Source organism: Wolffia australiana, chromosome 5 (assembly GCF_029677425.1).
Source record: "Wolffia australiana isolate 7733 chromosome 5, ASM2967742v1".
In the NCBI taxonomy this organism is placed as follows: Eukaryota; Viridiplantae; Streptophyta; class Magnoliopsida; order Alismatales; family Araceae; genus Wolffia; species Wolffia australiana.
In genome coordinates, this window is record NC_135839.1 from 6,923,019 (window position 1) to 6,943,674 (window position 20,656).

The window sequence follows — 20,656 nt, forward strand, 5'->3', positions numbered from 1 at the left end:
TTTATATTCTGGTTTCCTTCATTTTCTTTTGTGTATTGAAAATCCAACGCTTGAAAAATTAAAATGATGAGAAATTAGTTTATGTATACTTTGAATTACAGCTTTCAAAATGCACGAATGAAATGAGTGCAAGGCACGTGCACAACATCGTTCTCGTGTGACGTGCATAGTGAATGATACTCGATTGAAACATAATAATTAGCGTGGATCATTTATCAATTATGGTAATACATGTAATAATTAGTAATTAACTATTAGAAGATTATTGTTTTACTCCCTTTAATTTATGAACTAGTGTAATAAACATAATAAATAAATATTTTAAAATCAAGAAATTTTCATTTTATTTGTATTTTGTTATGTTCATAGTGCACATCATCACATGCATTTCATGAGCATGTTTTGGCATCCATATGAACTTTGTGCCTTCCGCATGTACATGGATACTTGCACACACAAGTCTATGTCCTATGGGTATTTTGGAGGTAGTAATTGTCATTTCAAATTCCAACAATGGGTTTCAATTGCTAAAGTACCAATATCTGAAATCAATATTAATTCTGCTATCGGCAGCTGCTTGCATTTTAATTTTTTAATGCTGGTATCAGATACCGTATGCTAATAAAGGATTTCCGATATCCCACGTTTTATTCTTAATACATGTTCATAATATTAGGACACAAAGTATTATCTATGTTATAGCCATATGAATTTTATAGGCTATTATTAACCTAAAGTTTCCACAATTGGTTTTGACTCACAACTTTGATCGGCCTGCCAACTTGGCCCTTGACCTAAGCATCACTAGCCCCCGGGACTTGAATACAACAAATAATAATAACTTAGGTAAGATACTCCCTCTTTTTATCTCTCAAATGATCAAATGGGTTCTACGACTTGCCTCCCAGGCAGCCGCTATGAGGTAAGAACATCTACTAACATGCAGTGTGGGATTCCAAAAATTTTCTATCAAAAATTTATGATATCCACATATTAATATTTTAAATGTTGTCGATGTGAGAGTAATGTCCTAAATTCTTTGATTACTACGACATATATAAATCAGATATCCATCACTGAATATCTTATATTTAATATCTGGTACTGGTGATGAGCTATTAGAAGAGTATATGTCTACGTTAATTCCTGGATTAAACGACAAATTCATAATGTTTCCTTACTAAGTATATATTTGAGTAAGGGTCAAACCACAAAGAGCTAGAAATCAATTTGAATATTTTTCCATGTGATTATATATTTATAGTTTTTATATAAAAATAAAAACTAGTTCTAAGAGAAGCAATAGTTTTCTTGTTTTTTAAGAAAATAAAATGAAAAAAAACATAAATTATGTTCATAATAACTTCAAAGATATTTTTGAGAAATTTTATTTCAATATTATAATGTTTATAAATCAAATAATAACTACTGAAAATAGCTTGCAGTATTTTTTAACAGAGGGCAGTAGGGCTTCCCTCCTAACCATCCGAGAATTGAATTGGCGGCACCGAAAATATGTGGCAGATCACCAGTTTTTTGGTTCAGTAAAAATGCAATAACTTGAGCTGTAAGATGAATTTTGTGGCACCGTTTCAGCGTTGGAAAGCCTGGGTCTTGATTATCACATCCTGCAATAATCAAAGACATAAAAATTGAGTGTGGAAGGCAGGAACCTCCGAGAATGCATGAACCTTTGGTGTCACTATTTTCGGGCCAAGGATGCACTATTCTTAGTTTCCTCCAAGCTTGATGGTCTGATTCCCTTCTTCACTCAACCTGACACTCAAACAGAGTGGATCCAATAAACACTAGAACACTCAAGGCTGTCAAAAACAGAGCTTCGGAAAAAAGTTCAGGGATGATTATAATGTGGGAGAAAAGGGGTATAAATAAGGATCATAAATAAAGACTCTCAATATAAGACACCTAGAATGTGTGGCCAGGATTTGGCAATTTGGCCATTTAGTTTCATGCCCCCTTTATGAGAAAGAAACACCAACCACCCTGACAACATGCATATTGAGTACATTAATATGATCATATTTACATGTCTATTTGCATTAGATCACTCATATTTACATGTTATCAATCTTAAAATGATTAAATCTATTTTTAGAATTAAATTCTAAATTTTTTACATTTTTTGTATTTTTTTGGGAATTTTATGACAATAGATTCTAAAAGAATATATTTTGGGAACATAATATGATTTTTCTGGAATTTTTTGACATTAAATTTGGAATCATATGATTTTTCTAAGTCGATATATCTATATATATTTATACATATTTTTTGGGCTTTTATTTTATTTAATATGAATTTTTAAAGTCTTTTTGGATTTTTTATTGGCGCCGCCATGTGTAAACGAAACATAGCGCCCGATGATGATTGGCGCCAGCCAATCATTAACCAGGCAATCATCGCTTCGTGATTCGCGAAGCGATGATTGCACTAATGACTAACACATTTTTTATGTTTTTTTTGCCTAGGGTGACGTGGCATGCTCGTGTGCACTCATTTAAAACTAAAGAAAAAAAATAAGAAAGAAGAAAGAGGGTAGCGTTGCGTGTTGATGTGACGCCACATCAGCCTTGAAAAAAGTTTTTTATGCTTTTTCTTTTGTTTTTCTTTGTCCTTTCTTCAGTTACACATAGTGCAGAATACGAAAAGGCCCCCTACAGAATACAAAACACACAAAGTCTCAAGTGCTTTGACTTCTTAATGGACACAGAAAATGAGGATGTTGACGAGGAAAGAGAAGGAAATCAAGGGCTAGGATTGGCTCAACTTCAAACGGCCATTACTTTTCATCTACAAATCTGACTGAGCTGAAATATTCAGCTTTGCTTCAACTTTCCCTCCTCTTTCCATCCATACCCTCTGATCTATAAATAGAGTCCTGGATCATCATGAAATTCATCTTAAACTTGTTTCCTACTTGTATGGGCAGATTGAAAGATAGTGAGTTTTGAGATCCATCAAGTGTGTTGTTGGTGTCGTGGGTGTGTGGGGAGAAGCATTAGAGAAGAGGAGGAACTTACAGGCACTCGTAAATTTCCGTGATCGTGGCAGAACGTAAGGATCCAAGGTAAGTGTTTTTGCCTTACGTTGTTTCTTTCCCGACATCATAATTCACTTAATTAGTGTTTTTTATCGTATTTTTGCTCACATTTTACCCATTTAGATTCTCTTATCTTGTCTCTCTATCCTCTCCATCACACCGTTCTACATTCAGCCACTACCATCGTTCACACACTCGCCATCATCGTACTCTTCATGTTCAGTTATTTGTTGTTAAATTAACATATATTGTATTACTCGATATCACTAGCTCATATCCTCTACTCTCGTCTTCATCTATTCTCTCATTGATCATCACTATCTGATAAACTGAATTTTTGGGTGATTAAGATGCCTTAATTACTGTCATTGTACAATTCAGATTATGCAATTCAATTTATAAATTTACACCAATACTTATATGTATAGTGTGAATATCCGGGATCGTCCAAGAGAGGCTTAGGAGGTAATGAGATGTTCAATCTGATTAGTGGATTTTGAGCTGAATTTGGGAGAGGAATATATAGGAGATAATAGGATGAGTGATTCCTATCTGGATTTCTTGATCTTGTCAAGAAGATCAAGAACCTCAGGATAGGGAAAAAGAAATTAGGATTGTATTTGTGAGATATCTATTTAGGCTTCTTGATCTTGAAATCAAGGTCAAGATATCAAAAATAGAGTAGGGACTAAGATAATGTAAGTGGGAATGATAATCTATATAGGAGCTGATTCAATTTTCTCAAGAGTTTTTAGGAGCTGTTTAATTTTTAAACTAGAAGGAAATGAAATCTATCTAATTTTTAGTTCATTTTTGTTTTCAGGGCTCAATATTCATCTCAAGCAAAATCAGATCGATTCCTAGGAAGGGCTAGAACATTTCACCCAAGCCAAGGCGATTTAGAAGAATACAATCTAGAAATCAAGACCAGAAAATACAATGAAATAAACTCAGAACCTTGTTTGATCCAAGAACTTCCTCCTCCGTCTTCTCAGCTATGGGTGGAAACTCTAGAATGGGCGAAGAGAAAAGAAAAAAGGGTTTAAGTACCTTGGGTGAAAGGGTAAAGTCACTTCCCCTTTCGCCCTTGGTCGTCTCTTCATTACAAGTTCTAGAGGTTTTCTGGTAATTTCCACCAATGGATTGAAAGTAGATGAAGTGAAAAACTCACAATCAGAATTTGAGCGTGATCTAAGGTGGAGTTGAGAGATCTGAGGGTTTGAAGTGGGCTGTCTCCCCATTTTACCATTTTCTCTCTCCTCCGCCTCCTCGTGTTCCGTGCTCGTTTTGGCTTTCTTTCTCCGAATTCATCCCTCCAAAATCATCCAATCTCCTGCTGAAATCTATCATCCAAAATATTTAGACCCAAATAAGCCTTTTGACAACTATATAAATATATTCTGATAACAAAAAGTCCAAGAAGAATACCCAAAGAAAATCATAAAAATCATATACTCACCAAATTAACTTCTTTTTTATTTAGTGCTCAATAAGTGGTTCTAATGCAGATAAATCATAATTCCATATGAGAATATGCATCTAGATCACTTTAATACCCCCAGATAACACATATTTATATCATTTTACCATTGAATTTGTGTGTTATCACTATCATATTAAATTGATTCCTTAATCATCGTTCCCAGTGGAGACGACCCGTACTCATCATTAACTAAGTATTTTTTAGTGCGGTAAAATATATTTTTATTGAGTAAATTACCAACGACAAATAAAATCCATAAAATTGAGATTATCACACCCACTTGAATTTCTCCTTAAAAATAGGCCTCTCCTTTGACTGGACTTAAGCTCCTTTTGGGATTCCGATTGGGCCCACTCCATACTCAGATTCATTGTGCTGTAGGTTCCTCTGTTCTCCATCATTAATATTTAAATAACCTGAGACTTATTATAAAAGAAAATCCAAGGAAATCATGAGAAAAATTAACAACTTGATTTAAGGAAATCAAGTTGGGTTAGTTCATAAATCATTAAATCCCATTAATTAGGACCAATTAAAAATTGTGTTAATTTAATTTCTAACATGAATAAGTCATAGCTTTTTATATATTCTTGATATAACTAGTAGTATAAATCATAAAATGACATATTTATCACTACATATTTGATGTCATCAACCAGCATCGGCCACCTTCAATAGAATGATGAATCCATCCTGATATCTGAAATCTTCTCTGTTAAAATATATGATGATGCAAATGGCTACTGAACAGGTACTCAAGCTATTGGAGATGTCACGCTTTGGAAATAAAGTAGTTTTAGCTCAAGATGCTCACCTCATTGCTTGTTTAAACAAGGTGCTATCAAGAAGGGCTCACTCTAATTTTCTTATGACAGATAACTGGTGGCTGTCTTCAGGTCAATACATAAAACTGATAACATGGTAAATGCATAGTTATTTTCATTCATTTTATATGAATTTTGTTTAATTATTATTGAAATTTTAATTTTACTATTTGGATTGACTGAATATTTATGCATCAGCTATAAATTCCAATTTATGCACATTATGGCTATTTTTAACTAACTTGTTTGACTTCTTTGAAGTCAAGCAGTCTTATTACTGATGAATACTTTATAGTTCCACTTGTGCAGAAATTTACAAGAATGAAAAAAAGGCAACTCTTAATGAGCTATAGAATTCTTTGGAAGCTCATTGACAACGGAAATGGATCTAAGATGGTCAAATGGTGTTGTGGGCCTTCAAAAGAACAATTAGAGGAGAATGGGCGTCCTGAACTGCCCATTCCCCCCCCTAATTTTAACTCATTCTGGAAATACTCTAGCAAGTGGTTGTACAACAGGACAAGGCATATTTCAGAATCTAGTATGTTGAACCTACTTGATGTAAGTTTGTTGAAGTTTTCATTCAATCTCATCTCTTGTTTGAATTGAAAAAACACCTGATCTTGGCAAATATAAGGATTCAGACTTGAGAGGAAGCATTGAGGGCTCAATAGACTTACGTTAAGATAATAGGAACTTAGATTTCTATTTTCTCATCATTCTCTATCCATTTCCCTTTTGATTCCATCACTTTACTCTAAAAACCTGTTTTCCTTGTTTAACTCTCTATAATCATTTTTTTTTCTTTCTAAACCTTCATCCATACTTCTATTTTGTATTCCAAAAATTTCATAAAAAATCCCAACCAGTTTCACCTTCAAATTCCACTCCAAACTTCCCCTACATCATTTCTTCACTTTCTCTCTCTCTCTATCTCTTTATTTTGACCAATTTCTCTCTCTAGATCTATTCCTTATCTCTCCTATTATCTCTCTAGATCCCCATTATTCTCCACTTCGTCCCGCTTGAAAATCACAAAAAAATCATTTTTTTCACACTTCAAAATCCGTTTTTCCCATCCGTCACCACTAAAGTGGGGTGATGCGTGCTACCGTGCAGCGCACCCCTTTGCCCCCCGGTCACACACACATGCAGCGGTGCACTTGTCTGGCAGAAGGAAATTAGACCCAAAGTGTGGCATGTAATCATACACATTTTTAAGTCATTTTGGGATCATTTCATGTGTATTGTCTTGAATGTTTATAAAAATTTTACATTTTATGCACTAAATAGAGCAAGTGATAAAAAATGCATTTTAATGTCATTTTATACATGTTTAACATATTTAAGAATTTATTAGTAAAATATATTTAATAATTTATATTTAATACGTTATCTATATTTCAAGGAAGAGAGAAAATAAAAGAAAGAATACATAAAAAATTGGATTTATGAGCCAACTAGAGCCAACCAGGCGCATCCGCGCCCAAGCCAGCCATAGGCAGGCAAGCGCAGGGTGCTCAAGCCTGCCCACAACCAGCAAGGAGGCAAGCCCAACTGGCCACACAAGGAAAACACATAGGCCTAGTCAGGCCCACGGAAGATCCATGTCCGCAGTACAAAGGAGAGGTATGGCATTTTAAGTTAACAGCAAAGAATTTCCATATTTATATAGTACCGAACTTTTTAAACATTTCCAATATGGGATTTAGATCCCATGATCTATTTCAGATTTACACCGGTCCGGGCCACTAAGTAATCGCAGCCCAACGGGCCGCGATCTAAATAAAACAAGAGGTCAATTAAGATTGGGCTTTGAGCCAACTCGGCCCAAAGCCCGTGTCTTTTCAGGCTTATTTTAAGAGGTGGATATGATCTCATTCGTCCAATCTTTTTAAAGAATATCATACGATGAGATCTATCCCAACTTATTTTAATATATTTTCTTTATTTTCAAGGGATCCTATTGGCTGACACGGCTGATGCGGACGGGGGACCCCTCGGTGGACAAATCACAAGGCAGATAGCTGACGAGGCAACTGATGTGGCATGCTAATGGGGCAAGAGGGGTACAGCGAACTTATCCGGGTCCACGACTGAGATTTAATTGTAATCTTTGGACCTAGATGAAGGGGATCAGATGGCAAGGGGCATTTTTGTCCACCCTCGCCCTTGGCCATCGACACCGCTAGTGGGAGGCTGTTTGCAACAGCCTGAGAGAGCGGGGGGGGGGGGGGGTTCAATGCTTTGGTTCGTCCAAGGAAATAACGTTTCTATGGATGCGGAAGCGTGGTCAATCGATTCTCAATCGATCTTTAGAAACAAAAATTGAAAGTACCTTTTGGGGAACTTGTTCCACCCTTGACTTTGCCACTTTGAGATTGTTCTGAAGCCGTTCACGCATCTGGACTCTAGAAGTATCCACGCGATCACTTGGCGCTTGGATCTCCACGTCTTCTTCTTCAACTCTTCTTGAAAATCTAGAAGATCTCCTCACCATCAAGACACTCTTCCTTGGATGAGTGGAGAAGAGAATGGAGAACGGGAGTGGCTCTCAAATTAGGCTTGCATGGGTGCTCCAAATGAGATCCCTTTCCCTCTTTATATTTCACTTAAGGTTTTTCTCAAAAACCCTCGAAAGTAAAATATATCCACCAATGCCCTTATGACCTTGTGCCTGTGACCCTCTAGGCCATGTATCGTTCTAGTTAATAATTTTAATGGCCCAATAACATTTATTGACCAACCTTATTAATTAACTATATCAACATATAGATTAATTAAATAGGGATCGATTTAACCCAATCGATAGGTTAAGTTTCCAGCCCATGAGGTGCCAAGCTACACCTTGTGCACTAGAAGATACCGAGTAGTCTCGAACTCTCCCATGGAACCTTTACCGTCTTAGGTTACCGTATATGTATAATCCATCATCCGCGCGATACTCTCAAATGACTTAGGGTATGGTTTATCGTCAAACCCTAATTTCTCATTCGATTAATACTGATGCATAAAAGGGATCATTGGAGAATGCCTTCTCCAATATCCTCAGTACCCTGGCAAGGGAGTTTTCGGCATCATCTTCCTTGAGTCAATCTCCTCTTATACTAAGGGCGGATGGTCCGTCTTGACCACTCAATCATCTCCGTAAGCTTTTTACTATATCTGATCTATAACTTATTTGAATCCCATGATTAGAGGCTCGTAAGTCGTAGTCAAAATATTGTCGTCTACTCACGAGATGTCCTTGGTGTCTCAGGTTAGTGGATCACTTATACAACCGTGACTTGAATCAATCTGATTGACATTTAGGTATAATACCATTCAGGGATTCATAGGGATCAATTCATTAAATCTTTCTCCAAAGAGCACCCACCATCTGTCCTTAGTGTCGCCACACTAATAGCTACAAGATCATCTATACTTATCGTATAAGTAGGATCAGCTAGTGCTATTCTATCCGAATAGTTTAATCTCCATCTCGACTATCCCTCGAATAGGAATATTTATAATACATGTTTGAAGACTAGTGATAACTGTATTATGATCTCAACATAATTCAATAAGTCATTCCACATATTCATGGACTTCATTATAAACATCACACAGAATAATAATTGATACAAATATTTTATTAAATGAACTTAAATAAACATGGAAGTATGATTGGCTTGACAGCCACATAATATCCATCAACTATTATGATCAACTTCTAGTTGTTTTGGATTTTTTAAAAAATCTAAAAAATTCTCTAATTATCATAATTATTATTTCTAGTGGTTTTTTATGTGAACTTAATTCCAGAAAAATCTAAAAATATATATTTCCTATTTTGGTGTTAATTAAACTTAATAAAATTACTATAAAATATTTTAGTGTGATTCTCTGAATATCTGCTTCAACTTAAATCCTAGAAAATTTTATAAATTACCCAAAAATCCCCAAAAAATCCCAGAAATTATATTTCTCAGTTTTAAACTAATTTATTTCATTCTAAAGCTTTATAAAATTTCTGAAATTAAATTTCTGCCTATCTGTGGATTGATTCCTTACTTTCCCTATTTTAACTATAGAGTATTTAAGTGAAATGTTTCATAAATATTGTTGGCTAAGTCTAAATTGAAACAACAACATTAAACCACCCCAAATTTGGACTTATCAAAATCCAAGCACTATTTTCTGTTGTACATAACAAGCAGTTCACTTTGGGCTTCATTAATGATTAAAAGAAAATCCCAGATCAGTACCGTATGTGGATATCGAAAATAAGTATAAGTCCCAAAAATATTCTAGTAGCTAATTCTCTATCACATACTAGGGAAGATTTATCATTGAGCGACCAAAATATCATTTGTTTATTGAGCATACCAATTTTTAAAAAATGAAATTGAAGCTAAAAAGAAATTATCAGAGACTCAACAACCTCTGGCATAAATTTCCAATAAGTATCATCCCTATTATCTTTAACAATATCTCCGGTATCACAATAAAATCCACATGACTTTTTAAAATTAATATTTTCCCATTTCACTTTTTAAAATCACATAGGAACATTTTAATTTTTTTGGAAAATCACATACATGTTAATATTTTAAAATTAATTTATTTCACCTCCTCTTTCGTGGCAAAAAATTGCACTACAAAGAGAAAACATCAGATCTAACTGTTGCAGAACTTTGCAGCCTATTTTTTTGTAATTTTTCTACATTACGTTGTAGGTAACATCTTCCTAGATCCAAAGGACTTGGAATCATAGTTTTGGTGCAGTTTTAAGAAGTTTTAAGGAGAAAATTGTTGTGCCTCAGATTTTGCATTGTCACAAACTTTAGTCTAGTGATCATACTTCAGAGATTTCTTGCAAATATTTTTGGAATTTTTATTAGAAAAAGGAGTTATTAATAAAATCCATATAAATCAACAGGCCTTAGACTTTTAATATGTAATTTGTGATTGAAGAAGTTTCAAGGAGAACAATCTTGTGACCATAGATTCACACAGTCATATACATTCTCCTGAATATCATACTTTTGAGATTGTTGGTTATTATTTTTATATACTTTATTGATCAAAAGAGCTATTTATAGCACTCAGAAAATTCATATAATCTGGAATTGACGATGCTACAGGAGAACAAACGAGAACATTACAAAACTGTAGAGAAAAAAAACTATTAGGCAACTTGTGGGATGATTAACAAGAGATTTGATCAAAGAATCATTAGGTAATAAATCTATACTTATTCTTTTGGCTCTCATAATTGAAATATAGTGTAATGCTTGATTGGATATTCAAATTATTGTCTATTGAAATACTTTTGGTGCTGATGTATTATTATCCTGAAAATTACATTTGATTGAAATTCTATAAGTCTGTAAAATTTTATTCCTTTTTCTGGTCAACCAGGTGAGTATTTTCGGAGCTAAAGAAGAGAATTCTTAGGGGTCATTAGTTCATTTTTCACCATAAATTATTTCATATTACAGAAGTGAATTGTTCAGCTCATTCTTGAAAGAATTTCACAAGCTCTGGGGTAACTTATTGAGACTCATTTCAACCTAGAAACTGATGGTAAAATTGAAATTGCTAACAAGTACTTGAATTCTATGTACAATGTTTTTTTAGAATGTCCAAAACAGTTGGTAAAGTGGCTTTTTTAGGCAAAATTCAGTTATACTAGATCGTATCATTCTTCAATAAAGATGAAACCTTTCAGGAATTATATGGAAGGGATCCGCCTTCTGCTTTCTATTAAAAATCACCAGCAACTTATTTGGATTATATACGTAATCTCTTATGAGAAAGGGGCCTAGTTCTATCCCAATTGAAATTACATACAGCCAATGGAAAAAATATGAAATTACAATCTTATAAACATGTATGTGTCCTGAAATTCAATGAGGGTGAGATAATCTATAGTTTCAAAATTCAAACTCATCACATGAGGTCCTTGGCCGAAAGGATATCATAGAAACGCTCACTAATTTATTTTGTCATTACAAAATAATACAGAAAAGGAGACTCATCCCATATAAAATAGATTTACCAGCATCTACTAAGATTATTCCACTTTTTATGTTTCCCAACTGCGTAAAACTATTAGATAATCTCAAATTACCATGGGCCTTTTGTTGGGTTCTAGAGGCTTAGATATGGATGAACAAATCATAACGACATGCAGCAGAAGACTTTTGTGAAATCGTAATGGCATCTATAAATTCATTGAAATGAAGTACCTTTGCACGGATCGCATCCGTGATTTCTTCGATCCCAGAGCGAGGCGAGTCGAGTTGCTCAAGTGTGCAGCTCTAGATGTATCCACGTGATCCTCGACATGTCAAATCTCCTCCTCCTCGTTGACAAGTCCCGTTCAATCTCTATCATCGTCGTTACATCGTCCCAATCACAACAGAGATGGAGAGGGGTTGTGGGGAGAAGGGAGAAGAAGGTGAAAAGCCCCATGAACAATTCTGGCGTGGGTGAATTTGATTCAGGGCCTTCCCCTATTTATGCTAAGTGGGTATTTTTCATAAAAACCCACAAAAGTTAAGTATATCTTCCGACGTTCAAAAGACCATTTGTGTGTGACCCTTTAGGCCATGTATCAGTCTAGTTAATGACTCCAATGACCCAATAACCTTTATTGGCCTTCCAAATTAATTAACTATATCATCATATAGATTAATTAATGTTGGATCGATTTAACCCAATTGATAGGTCGAGTCTCCAACACGTGGGGTGCCAAGCTATACCTCGTGTTCTAGAAGATACAAATGAGTGTGTATCGACTCACTCATGGGACCTGTTTGTCATCCGTTACCATGTACGTATAGTCCCTCATCCACTTGACGCTCCTTGGATGACTTAGGGTATGGTCAACTGTCAAACCCTAATCGGTTATCCAAGTTAGTACTGATGCATTAGAAAATCATCGGAGAACTCTTCTCCAATATTTCACTGCCTTGGCCAAGGACTTCATCACATTGTTTTCTTTGAGCTGTCACCTCTTATACCTAGGGTGGACAATCCCATCTTGACCACTTAATCATCTTTGTGAACTTCTTGATGTACCCGAACTAAGACCATTTAGAATCACATGATTAGAGACTTGTTGGCCATAGTTAAAGTACAACCGTCTGTCCACAAGACGTCTTTGGTGTCTTAGGTGTAAGGACCACTTACACAACACTTGATTGACAGTTCGGTATAATACCATTCAGGGAATAGTACATATTAATTTAGTGCACTCTTTCCACTAAAGAGCACCTGCTATCTATCCTTATTGTCTCCACACTAATGGCTTTCCAAGACCGGCCATACTCATCATATGAGTGAGTCTAGATAGTGCTATTCTATCCGGATACTTCAATGTCTTTCTCATGTATCGTTCAAATAGGAATATTTAGAACACATGCTTAAAGACTAGTCATCTCTGTATTACGATATCATCATAATTCACTAAGTCCGATCATGTATTCATGGACTTTGTTATAAGCATCACATGTGCACTCTAATGAATATCTTTTATTAATGAACATGAAACAAGATGCGGAATGTGTGATTGCCCTGCTGGCCACATATATTTCCATCCCCTTTTTCATAGTATATTTGATAAATAGGAATGGTGGGTTGATCCAAAATGTATACTTTTATACAAGTTTAACACGAATGGCCTGAGCCTCTTGGCAACGTGTAATAACCTCCCTAATTATATGATTGGCGTGATTGAAAGACAGTTCCTAGCCTTCAAAATTGGATAAAATTGATATTTGTTCAAGTAAATAATGACAAAGTTCTTCCTACAACCTATCAAGACAATAATTGAACAAAATTTGGAAGATGTGTCACACCAAAATTTGGGTGCAAAATCAATTAACGAGACATTGAATTGGTATCTACTTATTTGATTCATCACCACAGAAATATTTATTTATATAAACATAAAATTATGTAATTCAAAATCTAAATAAATACAATTTAAAGGCATAGGTAAATAAAATGTGGCAAAATGAATTATCATATATTGATATCAATTGCTTTGGTTATCCAGCTTGATAAAGGAGACACTATATGGAGTTTGAGAAAGTACTACTGGGTTCAAGTTGAGATAAATTGATTAAGATATTCTTGATAAGAGAGAATGGGACAAGATAAGACATAGACTGTTTTATATTGGACATTTACTGAATGCCTTAAGGGTTTATTAACTATTTGAATTGTGAAAGATTGAAGAATATGATTGAGAGAGTTATGTTTCTAACTAGTGAGAGTCAGTATATTTATATTGGATTGAGGATTATAGGATTTCAACAAAAACTAGAAATTTGATTGAATCAAAAAATAATGATTTTGGTCATTGAGATTTTAGTTTACAGAGATATATTTTAGAAATTCATACTCAGTTGATTGAAATTATATCATATTTAACCGAATCATAAATTAAAAGAGATTGATATGAGGATAATTCAATAGAGATGTAACCTTTTTTAAAATCATTGATATATTATTTAAATGGATTGAATAGTGAAATTTAATTTTTAACCTAAAATTATTCACATTGAATTAATCTAATATAAATTACTGTATAAATAAAATTTTGAAAATGATATTGGATTAATATTTAGACATCTTAAATTTTAATTTCTTGAAATAGTGAAGATTGAGATCTATAGTGATAGTGTTTGGAATTCTTTCCTTCATATTTTTCACTAAAATTGAAAAATTAGCTCTAGGCTATGTCAAAACTAATTCCTTTGGATATGCATCAAAATAAAGCCCGTCAAGTATAAAGGAATATAAGGTGGATAATTTACACTCAGCAGGGGAAACCTTGTGTGGGGAGTCATGGAGGCGACCTTTATAATGTAATAAGTTTGTTTTTAAACTATTTCGATTATGTTATTACCTTATTAAAAGGGATAATGTTTTTTTGGCATAGACTCTTGATAGGGCAAAATAAGAGTTACATTCTTAGGAAATGATGATATCAAAGACATGATTATGGATTATCTTAAAGCCGTAGGAATTTTAGCATCACCTTTGCCTTATATATCACCTAACTAGATTTATTTCTCTTGGATGTCAAATTGAATATCCAAGAACTACAGAAAATAGATCATGCTGATCTCTATAGCTTAGATAGATATATAAGACAAATTAGGTAATTCAAATTGATCCAATTAAGTCAAAGAATTTGTTCTACACCAAACTTTAACCCCTTGCCTAAGTCAATTGACTCTTAACTGTTCTTTGTTTTCAAGATTTGCTCAAAAACGTTACCGAGGCCTCTTCTCTTGTTTCTATAATCACTTTAATTTGTGTTTTTCTAGGACTTGTGGCCAGAATTCTGTTGTCTAATCATCAAATATATATAGCAAGAATGCCTTCCTCCATGAAATCACTATATTTTTTGGTCCAGCAAAGGCTTTCCAAATATTTGAATGGTACAAAATAATTTCCTTGTCTTAGGAGTGCTTGAATAAGTCTATTCATGCTTTAATACAATTTGATCTTCATCAATTCACTTTAATAGATGCGTTTTGGGGCAGACGCAGCAAAGATTGAATAAAAGTTTACAACAAATGTGTCACATGAAAGAGTCAAAAGTATTTAATGAGTATTGCATTCAACCCTGTCTAGATTATCTCATCTTATACCTAAATTTTGAATTGAAAATATTATATCATTATTGCATTAAAGCGATGGTCTTCCACCAATATTCTGAGTGAATATTCATTCTTACATAATCAATACCATGGATGATCATTTGACATATTTTCATGAAAACGTGCCTTGCAAAGCCTTAACTGGCCACCAATTCATATCATGGATGCCAAGTTTGACCTCATGATTTGTATACTTCGGATTGACGGAGGTTAGTACTCTTATATTATTAGGTTAACCCATGTATATAACTAAAACATAAATCATAGTTGTCTGAAAAGAAAACAAAACTATAAAGCCATCCAGCAGCATTTATGTGAAAATAATTTATGCGACAATAATTAACTTATACAAGGCCATCAATATTGCTTGTTGAATCAGAACGAGGACTCTTGATTCTCTTAACTGAAGATGAAATCCTCTTATTTTATCAATATTGCCTATTCTACAGAAATTTTATAAAATACTCTTAACGACTAATTTTTTTTCTTTAGACATACATGAAGAAAACAAGCTATAAATGAGAAATAAAAGAAGACAGCTATTATGGTAGAAAAAATCAGAATGAATAATGGAGAAACTGCATTTTATTAAAAAACAATTAATGAAATTCTCAATAAATCATGCAATTATCATGGATACTATGGCTTAAGTCGATTTCAAATCACTAAAAGAAGTTTCATTTTCCAATACTTTAGCCAAAGGCAACCAGCAGAACCTAAAAGCCATGACCATAGCTAATCAAAACAGTCAATACCCTAAACTTGGAACAGTAATTATGTAATGAATCCACCATTAAAAAAACCAATAAAACAATATCACCTTAATAGACGGCCACAAAAAGTTTAAACATAATTGTGCAAAGTTCACAAGGCCCTTATGATTAGCATAGACGACATACGGTTATCTCTTCGAACAAAATATACATTCATTTAACCTGATTCAGCAACAGCACCAGCAGAATCCCCGTTTTGTTTTGATTTCTTCGTCTCGTAATCTTTTATAGCAGCCTTGATCGCATCCTCTGCCAGCATACTACAGTGCAGTTTCACTGGAGGTAGTGAGAGATGTTTTGCAATGTCCCTGAAATATAGCACATAATATCTTAGAGAAATTGAGCCAAGCATTATAATTAATTTCCAAATGAATGTCAAGCGGATTAAGAGGTGAGGGATACATAGTTCCCGGATTCAATACCTTAAAATAGAAAAAAAAAAACATTTTCTGGGTCCAGGAACTGTTAGATGCAAAAATTTGCAAATCCTGTAAATATATTTCTTCCTCTTTTCGGTTTAAAAGATGAAAAGATGAAGTCAGAAACGGTATTAGAAATACGGAGCACATGTTTAAGATTCTCATAAAAGTTACACGAGAGAGAAAATATTCAGACGTCCCTGATAGGAGCACAAAATATCGGAAAAAAATTGACCCAGGAGTAAGAAATAATCGCTAACAAGTATATCACTAAGTTGATAAGGTCAACTGTTTGAAGAGCTGAGCGAGAAACAATTCCCAGATTCAATGCTCTTGAATAAAAGATGACATTTTCTGCTTTCATGGATGTTCAGATGTAAGAATTTCAATTATTCCGGAAATTTTTCTTTTTTCTGTTTCTGGTGGCAAAAGTTAAACAAAATTGCCCCGACAAGGATTGATTATTGGCTACTAGTTTAAGGGTCCCAAACAGATTACGGTAGAAAAAATATTGAAGCTATCTCAGAATCATAGAACAGAATTTATTGGAAAAATTGACCAGCCATTAGAAATAATGGCTCCATAAATGCTTTTTAGGTCAAGCCGCAGAAGAGTCAAGAGATTGTATTCTAGAAAATTGATCTAGAAAAATGGCCTCTTTTACATCAATGATTTTCCTTTTTGAAAAACTATTTTCTATGTTCCTTGGTATTCAGTTGTCCCAGAACTTTACAAAAGCGAATTGATATTGGTATTCAGTTGTCCCATGGGACTTCTTCCAAAGAAGTTCCCGGGATGTTACCCATTACAAATCGATCCCATCTCGCATGCTTCGCTTTGGAGTTTCCTACTCTTCATATCCGATCTAGCAAACTTATTTCTTTTACTCTGAAAACTTATTTAGTCTGTACTCATCCCGGAAGCAAAAGTTATGGGTAAATAAAAGATGAATTCAGAAATAGTATGCCACAGCAAGGTTTGATAACTGGTTGCGAAGAATCATATAACATATGAACTACAAGAAAACATGGGAGTCCCACGGAAGACTGTAATCCTTTTTCAGAGGTTATGAACAAATCTTGTATGACCATGAACTAATACTCCCCATTAAATGAAATGTTTACGATCCATTATCATTAGGTTATAACGTTTACAGTAGTCAGCTCTAATAAAAAAATGAGGATTACACAAGGCAAACGAAAAGAGTTTTCCACAACAAAGATTCCACTTTCGATTATTTTCCATCCCATGAAACAGTTATATTCAGGTTTCTGATAGCATAACGTATCATCATTTTAGAGAAAGGATTCAGCTGGCAAAACTGAGCAATGAGAAAAAAATCTGTAAGGGAAGGGTAATCTCACGTATTTTTAATGGATAACACATCTTCCATCTGCTTTCCTTTCACCCATTCTGTGGCTGCAAGAGACAAAAAACAATAAACAAACAGAAAATACTTTGCGTAGTATTTAGAATGGATAAAAAGAAAAAAAATTTATAGAGACAGTTAAACAAGTCTTAATAAGAAATAAAGCAAAGGAAAAAACAGCATCTTTTACCCTAGAGACAACCCTTAACGAAAACTAAACGAATAAACAACTCAATCCGTCGCTGCAGAAGATAACACAAACAAAAAACTAACATAATATAATCTAAACAATACTTCGAATGGCAAGAAAAAAAACATAGTTTCTGCAGAGACAGATAAACAAGCTTAACCACGCAATAAATCAATGAAAGAAAGAACCAGAATCCTTCACCGTAGAGAAGACGATAAAAGGGTGAACTGTTGCTAGAGATAGTTATTGAATAATTGAAAAAAATGAATTATACCAGGGAAGGTAAGCAATAACGAAAATCCAAAAACAACCCGTCACGAATGACAGCAAAACCCTCGATAAAAATTAAAAAAAAAACAAGACCGTGTCCTAACATCCGTACCAACAGAAGAGGAGGCAATGGCAGAGCCGCAGCCGAAGGTCTTGAAACAAGCATCGACAATCTTCCCCGTGCTTTCGTCGACCTTGATCTGGAGCTTCATCACGTCTCCGCAAGCGGGGGCGCCCACCAGCCCCGTCCCGACCGTCGGATCATTCTTGTCGAACGATCCGACGTTCCGAGGGTTGTTGTAATGATCGACGACCCTCTCGTGGTACTCCCTGCGCCAAATTCCACAATTCTGGGCTCCAATCGAAGAGCTTCTTCCCAGCTCCAGCAGCCTGACCATCGATCTCCTCCCCCCCCCCATCGCCAGCATCGTTTCTCCACCGATCGATCTTCCTCCGCTCCTTGAAAATTTTCACCGCTGAATGAAGGATCAGGAATCTTCCTTGGTCGTATTTATAGTGACAGGAGAGAGATGATGATGAACAACAACAAGATAAGTGGGCCAGATTTGCCAAGAATTTGGGGGAAAAATAGTGGCCCATAAGTATGGAATGGATGACGGACGGATGACGAAATGTGACGGACGGTGATGTGACGAAACTTTCGGCACGTCACCGTCCCGTCACGCATCCCCGTATATGCAAAAAAAACCGTCACATTCCTGTCACTGTCCCTCCACAGGGCCTCCCGTCACGTCCCCTTCACCGTGACAGCGTTACCATCATTGGTGACGTGAATAAAACCCTACTTGAACGGAGGGGTATATCTCCAATTATTTATAGGCAGCATCGATTTGTGAACACAAAAAACAGAGACATCTGTGCAAATGCCAGGAAATCTAGATGGCCACGTCATGTGGCGCAATCTCAGGTGTTGGAAAGATTAAAAATAATGATTTTTATATGTGTCTCTGTCCGTTTTAACTTTTCAAAAATTCAATCACGGCCATCATCTGTGACTGCCGTTCCGTCACGACGTCACACATCCTGGGCACCCCGTCACCGTCACGTCCCCGTCATGACCACTTCGTCATCTGTCACAGTCACTGTCACGAACTCCTAAAACCATCACCGTCATGCCATCCGTCACGTTTCCGTCACGGTGACGCGTGACGTGATGGATGACGCGTGCCGATCCCTACCCATAACAACCCATTTAAAGCATGTGCAGAAAAGTGTTAAAGAGTCTGGTTTGTAGGGATGGGAAATTTGCTGTTCATCACCGAATGAACAGGTGAAAATCTACATTCGCATTCGTGTTCAGTTCATTTGTGTTCGTTCGCGAACTGTTCGCAAACGAATTACATTTTGAAAGACCTGTATTGTTAGTGGGGGGGGGAGAAGGGTCGGGGGGCCCACGTAAGAGCGGGGAGCAGGGAGATAGATATAGATTAGATAGATATTTATATATTAGATAGATACATAGATAGATGGATAGAAAGATAGATAAATATTTATCGATTAGATAGATAGATATTTATAGATTAGATAGATAGATAGATGGATATATTAATAGATATTTACAGATTAGATAGATAGATAGGTAGATAGATAGACAGATAGATAGGTCTATAGATATTTTTAGATTAGATAGATAGATAGATAGATGGATGGATGGATATATATAGATAGATACATAGATAGATAGAGAGGTATTATAAAAAGATAAAAAAAATTTGCCCCACCCGTTCATGTTCAGGCTGTTCGCGAACTGTTTGCGAACACTGTTCTCCAGGTTCTTACCCATTCGTGAAAAGAAAAAAAAATTTTCATTTGTGGAAGAAAAAGATATTTTCTCCCTTCCCTACTCGGTTGTCACTCTGTGAGTAGTGTTATCTGGTGTTCAAGGACAATGACAAAAACCATCATCATCATCATCATCATCAATAGTAGAATTGTCATCGTCCTTGTTCTTTGTCTGCGTGGGATTGGGTGACAAATGACGGATCATCAATGGTTTCATCTCAATCCGTCATCTGTCACGCCAGTAGATAGATGACGGTACAAAGTCATTTCCGTCATCAGGCATCACTCATCCGTCACACACTAGAGGACAAATGACTGTATAAAGTCATGTATGTCATTAGTCATCCGTCACACCACTGAATATATAAAAGTTTGAAGTCATTTCCATCATTAGTCATCCGTCATTTCTCACACCGGTCGACAGATGACTGTATGAAGTCATTTCCATCATTTGTCATTTGTCATCCATCAGACACCTGTGGACAAATGAATGTATGAAGTTATTTCTGTCATTAGTCATCCCTCATCTGTCTGAGACGATGAACATGTGAGAGAAATAGAAAGTTAGAGATTGGGATGGAGTGAGAGCGAAAGGTTGGTCAAGTGGGTAGCTGAGGTGGCGGTGGTGTAACGCCGATGAGACCAATCATTAATGGCGAGAGACGACAAAAATTCAAAGAAAGCGTGTGGGTGGGAAAATGGGGTGAATAAATATATTTTATGTTTTCTCCACAATATAATTTAGATTTGTCTTCCATAATTCTGTCATACATCCCTAGACTGACGGGATGACTACATAACC

At 35.3% G+C, this 20,656-nt stretch overlaps 1 protein-coding gene across 1 annotated transcript; it reads right to left on the reverse strand.

The window, feature by feature from the left end:
- Positions 1 to 15,823: 15,823 nt before the first annotated feature.
- On the reverse strand, positions 15,824 to 18,544 carry LOC144703243 (uncharacterized). The gene is made up of 3 exons (XM_078575368.1): positions 18,164 to 18,544; positions 17,587 to 17,641; positions 15,824 to 16,111 (listed from the first exon to the last, which is right to left on the reverse strand). The coding sequence occupies exons 1-3, from the start codon at positions 18,477 to 18,479 to the stop codon at positions 15,961 to 15,963; spliced, it is 522 nt and encodes a 173-aa protein (XP_078431494.1). The 5' UTR covers positions 18,480 to 18,544; the 3' UTR covers positions 15,824 to 15,960.
- Positions 18,545 to 20,656: the final 2,112 nt, after the last annotated feature.